This window comes from Argiope bruennichi, chromosome X2, assembly GCF_947563725.1.
Source record: "Argiope bruennichi chromosome X2, qqArgBrue1.1, whole genome shotgun sequence".
Lineage (NCBI taxonomy): Eukaryota > Metazoa > Arthropoda > Arachnida > Araneae > Araneidae > Argiope > Argiope bruennichi.
Window position 1 is genome coordinate 24269088 of NC_079163.1, and position 19503 is coordinate 24288590.

A 19503-nucleotide genomic window follows, 5' to 3' on the forward strand; every position below is an offset into this window, starting at 1 on the left:
CGCCCATCAAAAGCGCTGAGCCATTTTAATTTTGAAATCCATGGCAGATCTTGCAGGCAAACAAATGATGTGACACTTGAAAGAGTTTAAAATAACAAGTAGTCGAGGAAGATGACAAGCAAAGTTATTTTAATCATTTCGCTATGACTTCACACTCTTTGACTTCATTGAGGATAAATAACGCATAGAAAGTAAATATCATCTTTCGAAATGCACTTTCACAGGATTATCGTGGAATTGAAGCGATACAAAGAGAAATGAAGCAGCAATTTATCATATTCCTGAACGATAATGTCGCAATAAGGATCCAGTTTTTCAACTACAGAGAGATAAAAGGTAATATTAGAACACTATCGTTTATTTATGTGCTGCAAATGCGCAATAAAATGAGCGGTGGATTATACAGTTGTTGCTTAGGATTGCTGAGAGGTTGTCGCAAGCAAGTTCGATTAAAAATATTTATTTTCCTAAATGATAAATAAAGAAATTTGTTAAAAATACAACTTCTATGGTTTATAAAATATCAGGATAATATTAGCACTTAATAATTGGTCAAATATGTTCCCTTATATTCACTGAGTAATTAAAATATTTAGAAACACCGAATATTTGCTTCAATAATCTGGAGTCCTAACAGATAAATAAAAAACAGAGTAATTAGAATATTTAGAAATACCGAATATTTGCTTTAATTATCTGGAGTCCTAACAGATAAATAAAAAACTGCATTTTCATAAAGTTAGCAAGAAGAAAGAATTCACCAAAAAAAAACCCCTTAAAATGTAAAAAATATATTGAAATATGAAACTAAATTGTTCAATTCATTAAAAGAGAGACCAAATAATGTAATGAGACTGTCTGCTGCAAAATACCAAAACTTAAATCAAAGCTAAGTGTATATTGAATAAAATATAAATATAAATTTTCAAGCAAAAATAAACAAATGAATAGGTTGTGAATTCAAGAAAATGGAAGAAATATCTTTCGTGAATTCAAAGAAATGGAAGCAATATATTTCGAGAATTCAAAGAAATAGAAGTAACATCTTTCCTTAATTCAAAGGAATAGAGGCAAATATCTTCCATCACTTCAAGGAAAATAAGCAAATAGAGGTCATGAATTCAAGGAAATGGAAGCAAATATCAATCATAAATTCAAGAAAATGGAAACAAATGTCTATCGTGAATTCAAGGAAAAGGAAGAAAATAAAGGTCTTCCTTTTTGACTTTCCGTGGAATCACGCAATGTTTCTGCTCAAACAGGATGAAATCTTACAATCCCACATGTGACAATATTATAAGAGATGAAACTCTATCATCAGGCTAATTAAAATTTCCCAGGTCTAGACCTATAAGAGGAGTAGAATTTTAATCCTTGTTATATGTATATAGCAGTTTGTATACGAAGAGAAGTAAAATTCTTGATATAGCAAATGCATCTCGCGTATGGAAAAATTTTAAAGCTTAGTGCTTTCTCAAATTTTTGTCTTCTAATAAACAAAATCAGCTTATATAAATACTGTCTGAGGTATTAGAGTCAGTTCCCCAAAAGATATTCGTTCAAATATTAACAATAGTTTTATTTAGAATAATTTTTTCTTTTATACAACAACTATTGATTCCGTTTTCAAATTATAATTCCTTTCTTAATTACGCAGCGAAGAAAAAGAATACTTATGAGTAATGAAGCCAACATGTATTCTCTGATTCTGAATTTTTTTAAAAGTCTAAAGTTGTATTCAGCTTCTCCAACTAAATTAGTTTGAAAGAAAAGAATATATTTTCTCTTTGGAATGAAGAAACCCTATAGAAAAATGTAAAATAATGTTTTGCACGTGAAAACTCTCAAATCCCAATTAGATTATAATTTAATAAGAATAAAAAAATCTGAGTTAAATGACTCGAATTGAAAGAATTTCTGAATGGAATTAAAATATATTCTGATTCACGCTTGAGATTGAACGAAAAAAAAAAGTCTGAACATTCTTTTAAATCTTTTAAGATTTGTCTCCCGGGATTTTCGAACGCTCGGTAGGATTTCTATCAAATTAGTTAAAATCGTGGAATTAAGAGAAAGAAAATTGAAAATGAACCAAAGTACATTTGTTTCTTTTTAATTTCAAATTCTGCGACTATTTTTTTTTTCTCTTCTGCAAGATGGAAAGGTTTAGTTTTGAGAAAAATTATTCATTTATGTTGTATGATTAATGATTCTGAATTTTAAAGAAATGTTTTGATATATTTTGTGTCTTTAAATAAAAGAACTTTTTTTTTCTTTTCGGCCAGTTTTTGCTTGTAGAAAAGCGACCAATTATTTCAAAATAATTCAAAGAATTATTTAAAAAAATATATTTATTTGCTTATATTTAGATTTTAGATAAATTTTTGCTATAGGATAATGAGAAATGCTTCCACCTTCGCAGTTTATATTTTTGATAACCAGAAATAAATTTTTGAATTTTTTTTTCAAAATCTTAAGATTTTTTGTTTTAAAAATGTAGGAACCATGACAATTATAGCAATATGTAATCTGTATATTTTCTATAAAATTTCTATTAATCTTTCATGATAGCAAAATTGTTCAAATCTTGAATTATTTTAAAATAATAAATGAAAAAATCAAGCATAGCAATAAAAACTTTGGAAAAATTTCTTCTGTTCCTGGATTCGTTTAAATAAATAAAGTATTCGAAATCAACTTTATATTTTAGCAATCATATGAGAATTAATATCAATAAATCTTTAAGCAGTGCTGATAATTTTTAAACGATAAATATTTTTATTTTATTTACTAAATACTTCTGATTTTTGATTTGAAGTAACCTCTTTTTTTTACTCTGTTCTATGCATCGATTTGAGTTATAACTCTTCTTTAGGTAAATTGAAATATTGTTAAGATAATTATATTCGATTTTTCAATGTGAATTCTAAGAAATTTTCATAATTCCCAGAAACAGAGCTAAATTCATTTGAAAATAACACTGCATACATTAAAATAAAAGGGGAATAAGAAATAAGTGAAACCATGAATGTTTCTTCACATAATTAAATTCTCCTTCGTGAATTATTTCAGAAATTATTTATCTATGCACTTCTAAGAAACTTTCTCACTTTACAATTTAAGATCTATAATTTACTCGGAAATAAATACCGAATCAGTAAAACAAACCAGTAATAATAAAGCAAAGTTTATCCTAACATATAAAACTGTTGACATTTCAGCACAAATATTCTATTTAACAATAAACAATTTGTTTTGAACAGTATATATCGATAAAAGGCTGTTTATGAAGATTCTAGACTAGATAAATAACTCTCTTCCTTAATTTTACTATATTTTGCGGCTTTTAATATTGAACTTTGACCTTTTCTTTCCCATTGAATTGACCACACGTGCAATAAAAATTCCTACTTAACTGAGCAGTTTTTATATAAGCCGAGCAATGTTTCGAGCAATTTTTATATGAGCCCTGTTATGCAGTATCAATAATCCTTCGAATGACCTGAAATCGAATAGAAACCCATTTCTTTACCTCTCTTTATACAAAAGAGAAAAGGAAACCAAAGAAAAACAAAAATGAAATCCTAAGCTGTTCCTCAACGACGAGTCGTTACGACTAAAGCATCTGCAATTTTTCCCCTGCGTCAAAGTAATCCTTTGCCGTGCATGACTCATCCTCACTGTAACGTACGGATTTGATTTGAAACCCATGCCTGTGCTGTAGGTGGCCATCATCAACGGAATGATGCCTTCATTATTATTTTGAGCATCTTCACATGAATGAAGGCAGTTTGCAGGACGTTCCATGCATCTCGACGAAACAACTTCTTTGCATTTTGCCTTTCGTTTTACATTTGGATGTCATAGTCTTTATTCTACCAAATGGAGCATTGCGTAAAAAATGAATAGCGGAGACTTTATCCTCAATTCCAAGGCAGTTTCAATTTTCTAAGCCATTTTGTGTTAGTTTTAAGACATTCAGTTGTCATATAGTTCTGCTTATAATAGGAGGAGGCCGTTCTTGCGGAATATATGTTAACGTGGTCTCTCGAGAGTTTTAAAATAAGAAATGTCAGCCGCATCTGCAGAAGAATTCCATTTTTCTTCTAGCTTTGGGAGATTAGAACCATAAACGTATATATTTAAACTCGAAACTGGAAATAGAAGAATTTAGTTCATCTGATAAGTGTGTATGTTTCTATTTGATATGTTATTTTTTTATTCCTTAAGAATGATATTTATAATATCTATGAAAGAATGAAAATATGATATATAAACCCCGTCTAAGGTTTTCGCTTTTTGTTTATCAATGTTTCTTGTTTTGTATGGGTGTCTACTTTATTACATATCGGAGACAGTTAACAGACAACAAAAAAATTGTTGTTCGCAAAAGAAGATAAGCAAAGGAAGTAGATCTTTTATAGTGCAAAAACCCCAATAAAATAGCTATAGATAAATATAAGTAGAAAAATAAAACGCAGAGATACTAGAATGTAAAAAGACCAACAATGCAATGCTCAGCACCATATATTGGTCAAGTGCAATCGATTGTAAGAATTTCTAGAATAGTTACTCCATTCAGACTCAAGATTCATTGGAGGATCTTCAGGTACTCTTTAGCACATCTATGTAGCCAGGAGGTATGAAATCTACCGAATACACATCCAGGAAATCAGTGAGTTTGAGGGAGCAAGAACTTTCTCTAAGATAGCAGTTCTATCGTTTTGCTTCAATCTATGAGAAATACCAAATATGACGAAACGATAGTAAATAACTCGAAGTGATTCCATGTTTTGGTCAGCAAGATTATTTTCTGTTTCATTGATTGCTAAGTCGGGAAACATGCAAAACCATGAGAAGGAACTTTTGTTTCACTGGAGTAAAGGAAATATCGCCATAAACCCCCTGACTGCAATATCGCTTTTTACCGAGTAACTAATCAGTTATAAGAATGTTCCAAGTAGGGGGTTATGTAATACGTGCATGATAAAAATAAAAAAAAGAATGAAAAAGGGATTGGCCACTTAAAATGATAATAACATTAAATATAAATTCAATGAACGGATTTAGAAGAATCAATAAATCATTTTTTCGTAGCTGAATTAACCCTTTCGCCGTCCTCTTCTCTCCGCGAAACTTTCTGTTTTTCCTCTGTTTCTCGCAGCATTAGAAAAAACAAAAATAAAAACTGAAACAAGTAAACATTTACAAAGCGTTTTAAACGCTTAAAAGTTTTAAAATCTAGAAGAATGCTCGAAGCGCGTTACGGCCGCTTTGCAGAAGTTCCACTTGAAAGCGCTAGACGAGTTACGAACGACGAAGTTAATAAAAAGTTATTTTTATTAATCAAATATCTCAGTTGAGATGATTGATTTCTTCATTCCTGTTGGTTTTGCTTAGTGTGTTGAAAAGGATAAGCAAGATGGAAGTAAGTCCTGTTGAGCCTATTAGAAAATAATCAGTTTCTAGACCTATCTTTTACCTTTCTCCTAACTTCCAAAACATATAATTTTATTGACTTTGAAGCACATCTGTGAGCACATAGTATTAAAAATTCTAATATTTTGACAAACTGAAATAACAAAACTTTTAATTTCTGGTCACTTTCAAGAGAATTGGTTTCAAATTCCTGCAAATAAAAAAAAAAGAAAATCATAAGAATTTAAACACATAAGTTAAAAAGAAAAATGGCAAAATAAAATTATAGAACTTTCAATCACAATATAAATACTCAAATACAAAGTTTACCACTTACTGTTCATCTGTAAATCATTGTCAACTGCAAAAATTGGAGCCCATTGATCTGCAAATCCTAAGAATTATACTCAGGAATTTAAAAAATATTTGATTTTGATTTGAATAAAATCGTATACATGGCACTGATAAATCAAATGAAAGCGCAAAATGAAATTAGTCTAAAAAGTACTTAAATAAAAGATCTTTAGGTCCCAAAGTTTGAGCAAACTGAAAAAATATCTACACCAAATATCGATAAATGTATCAAATATAAGTCTATAAAGAAATAAAAATTAAAAAATAAATAAATGAATGAATGAAATCGGGTTGTCATCAAAACGTCCAATAGCGTTCTACAATAAGGGCATCACGAAAAACTCGAGTTATTGCTAGATGTGGATTCTGTCCATGACTCCATCACAACATAAGTGATAAATTGGAGTCGAGGGAATGCCTATGAGAAAGAATGGTTAGAAAAAGATCGCTCATCAGTTAAGGGGAACATCTACAGCATCTTATCTAACCAATCAGAAATATGAGTCCGCAGTAGATTGTTACAATTCCTTAAACTTATTATGCTGTATATTATTTCAGGATTAATAATGATTTATTATTTCAGGATAATAATGATTATGTTGGAAAATATTATGATACCGAATTACATATGCGTAAGATAAAAAATACTAAAATAATCAAGATTTAAATCAATCTATTTAGAGAAATTTCTGTGGCAAAAATCCATCATTGTGCACATATAAATTTCTTCCTTAAATGAAATATTATTCCACTTTCACAGCATTGCCAAATGCATCGTAACCTAGCAAAATATATCTTCTTGTACAGAAGGTTAAATTAGATAATATATTTCATTGGCAAGTCTAGGTGGTTAGGATATTTTCGATGGAAGAATTTTAACTCCAACTTTCTGAGTCACAATTCAACTGGAGAAATTTAGATGCTTATGAGATTTTTCTATCTAATTGTATTATATTAAACTGAAATAAAATAGTAGAAAAAAAGAATTAAACATATATTAAACTAACACATATAATCAACTTTTAATATATAATAACACAGCTTTTAATATATTTGTACCACAACCGGTTTAGGTATCTGTACCGGTTTTGAGATAAAAACTTTCCTGATTGTGTATAAAAACTTATTCGTATTAGCAAGAAAATATTCAATAAAATAACCTGAAGATAATAAATCAACGAAAATTCATTTTCTCCATTTGTTGAAAGCTATTCGCCTTCGCAGACAAATAATTATTACTCATAGTTCCTTCATTGTTTACGAAGATCAGACAAAGAAATCAAATATCACCATGTTGCACCATATTGCAATGTTTTGAACTGGAGATTGAAATTTGAATGACCATTTTCCCAGACAGACATATATGCGGTACATCACGTTTTCTAATTAGATAATCTTATAAGGCAATAATTTTTTTCTGATAAGGGTACACTGCACACATTCATCAGAATGAACAAAAACAATGGGGAATAATTAATAATGAAAAACTAGTTGATATATTTAATGTAAATGATTATGAAATCAAACGTGAAAAAATTATAGCATTACATGCGGATTTTTTTAATAAAAACTCGATAACCGAACATTTTTATCTGTCATGTTACATTTGCTGTTAAATATACGAATGTTTGCTATTTCCAGGCAAAACTCTTTTAGACATAGGTCAGAGGGTAAGGCATTTGGATACGATCAAGTATCTTATTTTTTATCAATTTATTTTTTTGAAAAACAAAATATAACACTTTATTCCTTCTTAGAATATTTTTATTACAAGTAATAATTTCATCCTTTTCTTTGACTCTATGAGATAGAGGGGGAGGGGGATAGCATTAGGTTAAAAAAAACCAGAAATCCATGCCATGTTTTTATAATCTTATTTTTTTTTCACGAGGAGTGGAAATTTCAATGGTTGAATAGCACACATAGATTAAATTTTATTAATGTGTTATTACATGTTATGATTTCCATGTGTGCTGCTCATGTTTAAATAATTCTTAATGGATACATATCTAAAACCTGGAATGTCGGGAATCTTTTGAAGCTCCTTACACACCGAAACAAGACTAATTTGAATTGAAAGAATAGGACGTTTAATATTATAAAGAAAGGGATTTGTTGATGACAAAAAATCCAAGACAGCTTAGAATCTATTTTTTTTACATGTCAACAGTCTTGAAAGATTAATGTGATATTAACTTAGGCTTAGTGTAAGTTATAATAATGTGTTAAAAATTTTTATGCCCATGTGTGTTCATGTTTAGATAATACTTAAGGTATATACATCTAAAACTGGAATCGCACGAATATTTGGATAGCAATTCTTTGCAGGTCGAATCTAGACCAATTTATAATGAAAGAATAAGATATTTAATAAAAAAGGGATTTGGTATGAGTGAAAATCCATGACTGCTTAAAATCGCCCAAATTTTTCATTTTTTTTTTATATGTCAACAATCTTGAAAGATTAATGTGATATAAGGCTTAGTTTAATTATAGTAATGTTTTATGGTCTCCATGTCTGTTCATGCTTAAATAATACTTAATGGGTACACATCTAAAACCTGGAATAGCACGAATCTTTTGATAGCAACTCCTTACAGGCCGAATCAAGACTAATTTGTAATGAAAGAATAGGACATTTAATATTATGAAGAAAGGGATTTGGTGAGACAGAAAATCTAGGTCAGCTCTGAATCTACAAAGTTTTCTTTTCTTCTTTTATTTATATCTCAACAATCTTGAAAGATTAATGTGATATTAGGCTTAGTTTAAATTATAGTAATGTGTTATAATTTTTTATGGTCTCCATGTGTGTTCACGTTTAGATGATACTTAATGTATACACATATAAAACCTGGACTAGCACGAATTTTTTGACAGCAGTTCCTTACAGGCCGATTCAAGACTAATTTGTAATGAAAGAATGAGACATTTAATATTATAAAAAAGGGATTTGGTGAGACAGAAAATCTAGAACAGCTAAGAATCTCCAAATTTTTCTTTTTTTTCTCTTTATATGTCAACAAGCTTGAAAGATTAATGAGATATTAACTTAGACTTAATAGCCCCAACTTTTGGCACGTAATCAAACTCCCTCACATATAATTTCCAAGTCCATTTTTCAAGCTACTTTCTTTCAATAACAGCTAAGTTTTTTCTTCTCAAAATTAGAAATAATACATTTAGTATATCGTAACCTAAATATTTTATATCACATATTTTTTCGTAATGATATTTTTCCTTTTAAAAAAGAATTTAAATCCCCATTGAATTAATGCAACGTTACAACACCCCTTCATTTTTAAATGAAATTCTAGCTTCCTTTATCATTATTGTTTCACAGTTGTTTACAAAGTTTTATAACAGCTTATAAGACTTCTGATAATTTACTTTTTCTATAATACTACTATTTATTCTAAATCTCTGATCATCTGCTGATTTTCTCACCTTAAATGCATGATTCTTTTTTTTTTTTAAATTTTTCCTTTACTATCAAAATGTTGCATATCTCATCATCTATCTAATATAAAACTAATATGACATAAAGTATTTGTTCAATCTTATATGTATTTGCATAATAAACATTTTGTATTAATTTAATTTTTATTTGTATGGAATCCACATTGCAGAATTTATCATTATACATAATAGTTAACCCTTAAATGCATAACGATATAGATCTGCATCGTATGTTTGAAACTTCATATTTCTTTATGTAGCAATTGTTGCATAGTATTTTTTTTTATTTTACCAAAACTATTTTATTGCTTTTGAAAATAACTGGAATTTTTGACAATTTATTTCTTTATCTGTGAAAATTTACATCGTTGGCGCGATATCTGAGTACAATTTCATTTCAGCGGCTGTTACGAATTACGTTTACTTATATAAAAAATAATAATAACGGACAAGAAAAATTATTTTCGAGTTGAAACATTGTACGAGTAACGAATAATAATTATGTTTTTGCATATATTGATAAATTTATGCTAGGAAAATGTAGTTTCTTTTGTGATGTAAAAATACATCAATATGAAAAATCGGTTCTACATGAATTCACTAAACCTATGGGGGCATCTCATCCTTTACTGTCTTGTGATGCACGAAAAGACAGCGTTGGTCACTGGCTTATATTTTAAAACAGATTGAGGTGTAAAATTCCACCAAATGTGAGGGTACCACACAGTGGTCATTTAAAATATGCAATGTTTCTTTATGTATAGATGCTAAAAATAATTGTTTTATGAATTTTCATGATTTGCAATGTAATGAGAGGTATTATTTACGTTTGAAATTATATTGTCTTAATTTAAATTGTACGCAGTAGATTTTTAGACTCAAGGAGTTATTGATCATGATAATGTAAAAATACATCATTCTTTTAATTAAAAAAACTCGTATGTGTGTGTTTTTTTATATTTTTCCTATAAACTGCATCTATTTCTGGGTTGATTTTAAATTTTATTTATTAAAAATAAAAATTCATGCATTTGACGGTTAATATTACGATAACCTAAAATGAAACAAATAAAATCGTAATTATGTTAGCTCATTCAAAACAATTCATTAAAAGCTACAAAATGTTTTCTTAAAAATAATATATTCTTAAAAATTCCCTTCCTGTTATTGACATTTTACTCCACTTTTGTAAGCATAATCTTCTAAAACTGTGATTAAAATATGTAATTTGTACAAAATGTTACATCTATGATACATCCAATTAATTAAAAATCCGAGGTCATTTCGAGGAAATATTAATATGCAATTTCGGTAAAAAAAAAAAAAAAAAAAGAACAATAATTGAACATAAGAATTTTCGCTCGTTTTTTAATCTGAACCTTCATTTTTAATGTAAGTTAATAGATTCTCTTACATAGTTTCCGGTTCATGAAAAAAATTTCCGATTTATTTCTAAGTTGAATAGTTATGGCCAATCCAATCATCATTTTATAGCATGGAATGGCAAATTCATTAATTTGAAATGATGACTCAGTGCATCAGCAATTACTCTAATTTTTTGTGATGTTCATAAGAAATTCATTAGAATTTTTTTTCTTAAAAGCATATTGCTCTGTGTGTAAAAAATCCTCTTGTTTTAATGGCTGGATGAAAGACGAGATATTAGCTGGAAATAATGACCAATTAGTTTTTTTTAATGTAGAATTAAAGCAACAGCGGAATTTTAGGATGACATATTTTTCCCGTTGAGCTAAACCAGCAGTTTTAAAATTTCACCGTCTGATAGTTTATAGTGACTAAGCTTGAATTTTTATCTTAAATTAATAAAAAAAAGCATTACCATGCATTCTATTTCTACTTAATAATAAAATCTCTCTTATTTATAAAGAATTTATCAAATTATTTATAAAGAAATGTCTTTCTACGTTGGCGAAATCAGCATTGGTATTGAAGAAATGTTCTGTAGAATTGTATTAGCATCCTAAAGATCCATTGAAAGATTTGAATAATTCTTGCAAATGCAATGTGGATGTATTTTCTCTATTTTCTCTTGTTATTTTAAGGCTTCAATTCCATCTAGACGGATATTAAGTCAGTATAAATAATATGTTAGTACATTACTTTAAACTTATCTTTGGCTATACCTCGCGTAGGTAGAGTCTAAGTACATTTTATATTCAAGTAACGTATGATTATTTGAAAAGATTCCTTTAAAATTCAGTTGAATTCTCGTTGAGACTTTCTATTTAGATACGAAGTGAAAGTGCATTACTTTTGCTTGCTTGATTTAAGCCTTACCTTAGTCGCTTACTATTTAAAAGACATGTGATTTCAGATTATTTATTAATGTTGTATAAATAGTGTGGAAAAGAGAAATTTATACTGAGGAATGTCCACTATATTGGATTCACATGAGAGTTTTAGGGAAATATTAATGCAACAATTATTCTGGTAAATTTTAAAAGTTACTGGTCATTTTAGCAAAACTAATAGAAAACTATTCTTGTTACAAATTGAATTTTACTGAAAATAACTTTTTATTTAAGCTTCTTAAGAAATATTTTTGTTTTAGCATATATAGTAAAAGTAGAAGGTGTTAGAAAAAAAAGATTTTTAAGGCAAAATTTTTTCTTGCCAATTTTGTTTTTTAGGGGGGGGGGGTTATAAAATTAAAATTACAATGATAGTGCTACTTCAATGCACCAAAATAAAAAAAAAATGAAAACGAAGAATTTTTAGTTTTTTTTATGGGGTTGACTTTTCTTTAGGAGTTATGAGGCTTACCCTACCTAGAGAGTCATTTTTATCAGGTGATTAAAATCATTATATAATGAATAAATATTCGATGACAATATTCTATTTTAATATTTTGGAATGTAAGTATTAATTGGTGTATTAATTGTAATAAACTATTTATTACATTTTTGGTAACAAATATGGGAGAATATTGATTTTAAGTTCCCTGGATATTTATAATTATGAATTACAAAGATTAAAATATATAAAAAAATTGAAAAAACAAGGCTATTCTATTTTTGTACATTTATAAATGCATGTTCATGAAAACTATCATTATTAAATTTATTTAAATTCATGATTCATTTCAAATATCCTTTTTGCAGAGCCTTCGCGATCTTTCAAAATGTTATTATCTAGCAAATAAAAAAAATGAATCACCTTCTAGAATAAATGAAAAAGTCATTCACAGAAACTTCAAAGTCTGTTATAAATTTCTTGCTGCTTTCTATCTGACTTAAAATTTCTTCATAATTTAAATCATGTTCTATAATATACATCCACGATATCAATTTATAATCAAACAATACACGTGTGATTATAATTGATGTCTTAAGTGAATATACATCAACTTCAAAGTCTGTTATAAATTTCTTGCTGCTTTCTATCTGACTTAAAATTTCTTCATAATTTAAATCATGTTCTATAATATACATCCACGATATCAATTTATAATCAAACAATACACGTGTGATTATAATTGATGTCTTAAGTGAATATACATGTTCATTTCAATATTTTCATTAAAAAATATCGATTAAACTGCAGTATTTATAGCTTCTTATTCTTTTTCTCTTATGACTCATTACATTTGAATTGAAACTTCATCTAAATACTGCTCATAGTAATTTCAGTGGTAAAATGTTTGGATTTATTTTGAACTCCAGTTCGTGTTCAGGATAAAAAAAATTATATTTATTTAGATGTTATTGATATTAAAAGTGGTAATATCTTAATTTAAATTTCTGTAACTATACCCATTAAGCGACGAAAAAAACGCCATGTCTTGAAAAGAGAGTTATTATAACTTACTATTATTACTATGATGAATTAATTACATATCATTCGTGTAGATCCTTATCAGTTTCAGTTAGTATGTGCATGAAAATCGAAAGGCTTTAAACTATTTGTATTTTGAAATATTCATGCGTTTCAAATGGAAAGAAGAAATATTTAAAATTCTTTGGAGAAAAATGTTTAAATAGAGAACTGTTTTTTTTTAATATAATTTCTGTATGTTGAAAGGTACAAGAACAGTATACTAGCATTACATATGATTTTTCCTTTTAAAATATTAATACTGAAGCATGGGAAAAGGAAATAATAAAGTTATCTATTGGATAGAATTACACGTAAATAATTAAATGATTAAATTTAATAAGTCGAAAACTAAAGAAATTCCGAAAACAAAACCTGAAAGATCCGCCAATTAAATATGGTTTCGGATAAAAAGTAGATTGCAAAGGTAATAAAAATAAAAAGAGAATTAAAGCAAGCTCTAATTATTATACGGAGAATAAGAAAATGTTTTTTAACAAAATATGAAGATTAAATATAAAAACGTAATATTTGAGGTACCAATAAAAAAACTCTAATTAAATTGGAATTTTCATCATATTTATAATATATATTAGGTTTTTAAAGAAAGTTTAGGACATTTTTTTATTTCTTGCGATATTCATTATGGTTTAATTTTCTTTTAGTATTGTTTAGTTGTTCTTCACACTTTCATGAATTTGTTTTGATCACCATATTTTTGATTTAAAAAAGACATTATTTTCTTCCTTTCAGTATATTAATTAAAGCTTATTTTGAAAACTTCTTTTTTCAAAATAAGTTTTATTTATTCATTAACTAGTTTTAATATATTTTAATATATTATGATAATATTTTGTGTATTTTTATATTTATATTAATAGTTTATTTATAATTTATTTTAATATCATGATAAATAGTGCTGAATGTGCTATTTATTTTTTTCCTGAAATCTACAAGATGGCGATATATCATCTGATTTGACTAAACTTAATCAAAGCTATCAAAATTTAGTCAAAACTATTAGATTGCTATTGTGTACACGCTTTTGTACCAAATTTTTAAACTTTAGTATATGAAATAATAATAACAAAAATATGCTCTCACGACCATTAGATTATCAAATATAAAACAAGTCAAAAGACATAAAAATGTAAAAAAAATCAAAATTTAAAACACGAAGCAAAGAAATTATCACAACCATCGGATTATCAAATATGATCAAGTGAAATAAAAATATGAAAAAAGTCAAAATTTAAAATTCGAAGTAAAGTAACTTCCATATTTAGTCATTGTTTTATCATGAAATTCTATTTTCAACTACTGATTTCATGTAAAATAGCTGAAGAAATTTCACACAGAATATTTCGAACTCCCTTTAATATGCTTTAAAGAAGCTAATTAAATCAAACTAAAATTACGAAGCACTTTTTTATGTTTTAAGGAAAGAAACACTAACTTTAAAAGAATAATTTACGACCTCTCAAATCAAATTTAAATAATAAACTTTCTATCAATTCTCTGTTTTAAAATTTGCCACGAAATTAATGAAGAATGTATTCTCATAGATTGATAATTCGAAGCAAGACTTCATTGACTTTGAGAAATAATATAATTTGTGTCTAATCCTGAGTTTCAAACCAAACTGATATTATAATTGAGCTCATAGTTATCTCATTAGAAATTAAGATAATGTAACTCGGGAGAATGAGGCGCATTAACGTTTCGAATTATCATATGAAGTGATTACAATCAATGGCATAGGAGGTAATGTTCTTCCTTAGCCAATTCAATCTTCAGAGGAATCCACATCAAGTCTCTTATGAATCATTATCTTACTCAGAGCTGAAATAATGTCTCAAATGCAAATTCGAGCGCTTTATATACTTGTTGAAGAGAAACCTGAAAATTATTGAATACTAAAGCGTGCGATGAGGGATGGATTTTGTTGCATTTTTTTCACGAAGATATAATTCTTAGCGTCTCATATTCTTTAATGATAATAGTTTTAAATGATAAAGCGCTAAGTCACACACATTTGCTAATAAGTGACATTATAAAGTAGCTTTGCATTCTTTAAATTAATTTATTCTAATGACTTGGTTGTTTAAAATTTAGTAAATGCATTTTGCTCTGAGCGACTTAGTTGTTAATTTAACGACTCATTTAGAAAATTATATAAAGGATCCTTTCAGTGGATCTCAAATTTTCTTGGTGATCATATGATGTGGACATCAATTCAGGAAGTTGGTAAGAAATTTTCCGAACTTCCAAGCCTCACCAACGCGAAAATGTGTCATTCCTAATATCGAACGCGTACTTGACCTGAAAATACGACGGAAATTCGTAAAACTTTTGCAATAATTATTGAGGGCTGTACGAATAGGGCTTTCATTGAATCACCTTATGCAGAAATTAGATTAATATTTGTAAAGGAACGGAGATAACAGATTACACATTATCTGAAATAAATTATTTATTTATAAGATTGTTGTTATTTGCTTGCGTAACTTGTGTAGAAGGGTTTGGGAAGTTCTAGAATACCTAAAGCATCACCAATTCTGTAGTTGGTTTGAATCGAAAGATCTATTTCTTTAAGAATCTTCGGAAAATGCCAACCTGTGACTTTTTTTTTTTTTTTTTTTTTTTTTTGCTATCTAGGACTGTCACTTGCTATCTTCGGATATAAGCATCAGTGCTTTTTTACGCATCCATGGTTTAAGCACCTACGCTACATTAAGCTTTATTCCAAAGAAAGAACCACTTCATGTCTCTCATTCCGAATAGTTTCAGAAGTTCATAAAGCGATAAACTACTTCATATGAACCATCAATAGATTTGGTACAGCTTTAAGTATTTTAAGACTTCTACATTTCTGGGATCAAGCTATGCACAGTTATGGTGACAATATCAAAGATCGATGAAAGTTTCAATTATATGATTGCAAATATTAAATCTTCACCTTTTGTGTAATTTTCTTTTTATATTAATCTGTTTATATATTTATTTCTATTTTTTATGAAATATCTTTTACAAGCAGTTATTGGCAGTTTTCAAGGATCAGCTATGCACCCATCATATTAATAATTCTGAGGTTTAGTAAGCCATTCAAATTAAACTGATCACAACAGGTGAAAATACTATAAGAAAAAAAATGTGGCAAATAAAATTAGCACCCAATTGTTGAAACTGCTAATTCTATAAAGGTTTAACTTTCCAGTATCTCTCTAAAATAGAGGGCAGTGTGCAATAAGCGACTAGAGGTCATGAGCTTTCATATGAAAAAAATGGCGAAATAGATACAGAGGTTGTGGCTGGGTGACTATGTCAAAGTTTTCCCCCATAAAGAATGGGCTGGGTGGTCTAGTAGTACTGTTTCGACTTCAAGTCCAGAGGCCTCCTGATTATAAAACTACTAAAGATCAGTCATGTATATGAGGCTGGTTTTTCGTTAAACCTGACTTCATGGTCTAATGTCCCCCTGATGGTATGACACGGATGTTTGAAGAGGTGAGAAGTTTTGTTATCTGACAGGGACTCAAAAATATGAAGTCCTTCCCGAAATAGACCTCATGTTGCTTCCATATTGGCCGTTTATACAACTAAACCTTATAATGAATGTACAGTGAAGTAGAGATTTTGAGATTTCTATAGAAAATAGGAGGGTGAGTAGGCATCCATTGATAGCCTTTTTATGGGTCAAATGCTTTCGTAAAATAAAAATTAGGGAAATCGGACCAATGTTAAAATATGAGATTTTTTTTTTTTTTTTTTTTTTTTGTAATGTACAGTTATTTTGTTCATCAGTTTCGAAAACTTTTTGGTTTAGTTTAAGATGGTTTTTCTTTATTTTAGGGCCCAATTTATTTTTTTATTTACAGTTTCTTTTATATATATGTTATGTTATATATTAGTACATTTTTCTTTAATTATATCTGCATTTTCTTTTACTTAATCCTGTTTTTTATAAATTTGCAATGCCTTTCAAAGAAATAAAAATATATTTGCAATCTGATTGCATAATTTTTAGACTTAATGCTGCAAAACTTTAGCTTTGTTCTGGGCGAATAATAACAAATTGATACTCAAAGGATAATAATAATAACAATAATTTGCAAAATTTCCAATGGAAGGAATAACATTATTATTTTTCTTACAGGAGTATTACGTAGACAATGCCAAAATCATCAGACAAGCCGAACACCGAGGAACAGAAGGGAAGACTCAGTTTCTGTATGTTATTGATGAATTACTGGAACCATACAAACCTATCTCTGGCCAACCACCTACAGCTCTTGAGCTTCTCAAGCAGCCAAGCATCTACGGACTCAAGGAAACCATTGAGTAAGATATCATTCTTTCTTCTGGAATCTTTACCTTTTGTGTATTACGTCTTGTCATACAAGCTTTCATGAATATAACGAACTATCATAAACGTTTGGGAATAAACAATGTTTATACAAAAGCGTGAGGGCCGCGAGGTTCGATTCCACCCAAGAACCGTTGTGTAAGCGGGTCTGGTGCACGTTAAATGTCCCGGCCGAACATCCTCCCACTGGTGTGGCGTGGTGTGGAGAGGAGGGTGCCAGTTCAGGTGTCGTTCTCGTCATCTTCCCTCGGTTCAAAATTACGAGGTCCGACCCGAAATAGCTCTAGTGTTGCTTTAAAATGGGACGTTGATATAACTAAACTAAAAAAAAAAATACAAAAGCATGGTTTTTTATTTTCAAAAGTAGTCTTATTTTTTTCAGGATGTGTTAAATTAAAATAATTTTAATACTAAAATACTATTAAAAACAATAATAAAATCGAAAAAAATTTACAAAATTTTATCAAATCCTGCAGGTTAAAGCAAAATAGTGAAAGAACAAACTAACAAAATAATCAAAATAAATTAGAATTTTAATTGCATTTGTTAGATATTTTGATTTTTCATATATGTTAAGGAATTTTCTTTCTTAAGATCTTCATTGTAGTTCAGTCGTCAAATAATACATTGTTAATTACTTTTCGATTTTGCAATGTCGTTTGCGCATTAAGATTTTTAACTAAATGATTTTCTATTTTATACACCAATAAAACATCGTTTTTTTTAAACTTATTATTTTTTTTTTATATATTTTGATACATGCATTTTTGGTACACAATTCATTATTATAAATATTATGAAAAAGGAAGAATTTTTTTTCTGAAATTTGCTACCAGATGGCATCTACATTTAAAATCAGTATTTCATTTAAATTCATAAATTAACTGATTATTAAGTTCTGAAAATATTCTAATCTGTTTCCGGAGGAGATACAAAATTGTGCAGAGCTATAATATCTAAGAGAATGTTTTAACATTCCCTCACAAAACTCCATTTTTAGAATTATGAGGGAAGTAAAGTAAATAAAGGAATAAAGGTGTGTGATAAAAATAAATTATAAATTTAATTAATATAAAATTGAAACTAAAATATTATGAAGTAATTAAAAATTTATTCAATGTAAAAAATCAAATAAAATAAGGCAACCCTTTATCAAATTGATTATTTTTACTACAAGTTTAAAACAATATAATCTCCCAATTTTTCTCAATTCTCACTTCTAGAGCAAATAGTAACTAATAATGTAACCTTGTGAAATTACAGTTATCAACTTTAAACCAAAGTATACGCACTGCTTGATTTAACTATATATTTTTGGAAATTATTTCATGTTTCTCAAATTCTGAAACTTATTTTGAAAAATTCTAAAATTTATTTTAATTTCTAAATTTTGAAACAATATCTTTGTCATCAATAATACATTAGATCCTTCGGAATTAAAAAAAAAAAAAAAAAACATTACATAACAGAAAAAAGTAATTTAAAAGAGAAAATTTATCTAAATATTCTTACTAGGCCAAAAATAATATTTTTGAATTTTATATGCCTTGAATCTATCAATTTCGAATTATTGCTACTGAAAACATTACCTGTCATACCACCAGAAACAAATGATATCACTTTTCTTACCGATGATTTCGATGTTAAACACAATACATAAGAGTTTTAAAACTATGAAATTGTAGCTGAGACCTTTGTATATTGTTAGAAATTTTCAGCTTTCATGGGAATTCAAATGAAATAAGTATTATTTTTATAAAGCATCAATAAAAATATTTCTTACATAATCTTCGAATTTTAATTCATATTTTATTTCTATCTATTAACCTTTCAATATTTTTGGTCTTCAATATTTATTTCATTTGATGCGAACCCTGATATATCTTTATATCTGTATTAGATTTTAACAATGTATTTGGCTCAGGTGCTATAACGGCCTTATTATCAAGTAACACATTATATAGAAATATTTAGGTATTGAGTCTGAGTCTCAGCGTCTGTTCTCATATCTTGACCTTCGAGTCAAGTCTTTGATCTCTTGATTACTCAGTATTTTATTACTCTTTTCCTTT

The 19503-nt window shown here is 28.2% G+C and overlaps 1 protein-coding gene across 1 annotated transcript in view; it reads left to right on the forward strand.

Annotated features, from left to right (window-relative positions):
- The window catches only part of LOC129960257 (fasciclin-1-like), a 297975-nt gene that overhangs the window by 207829 nt on the left and 70643 nt on the right, over window positions 1-19503 (forward strand). Inside the window, exon 4 of the mRNA XM_056073535.1 lies at window positions 17222-17406. Within this exon, the coding sequence (XP_055929510.1) occupies window positions 17222-17406 (185 nt within the window). The remainder of the gene's footprint in view (window positions 1-17221; window positions 17407-19503) is intronic.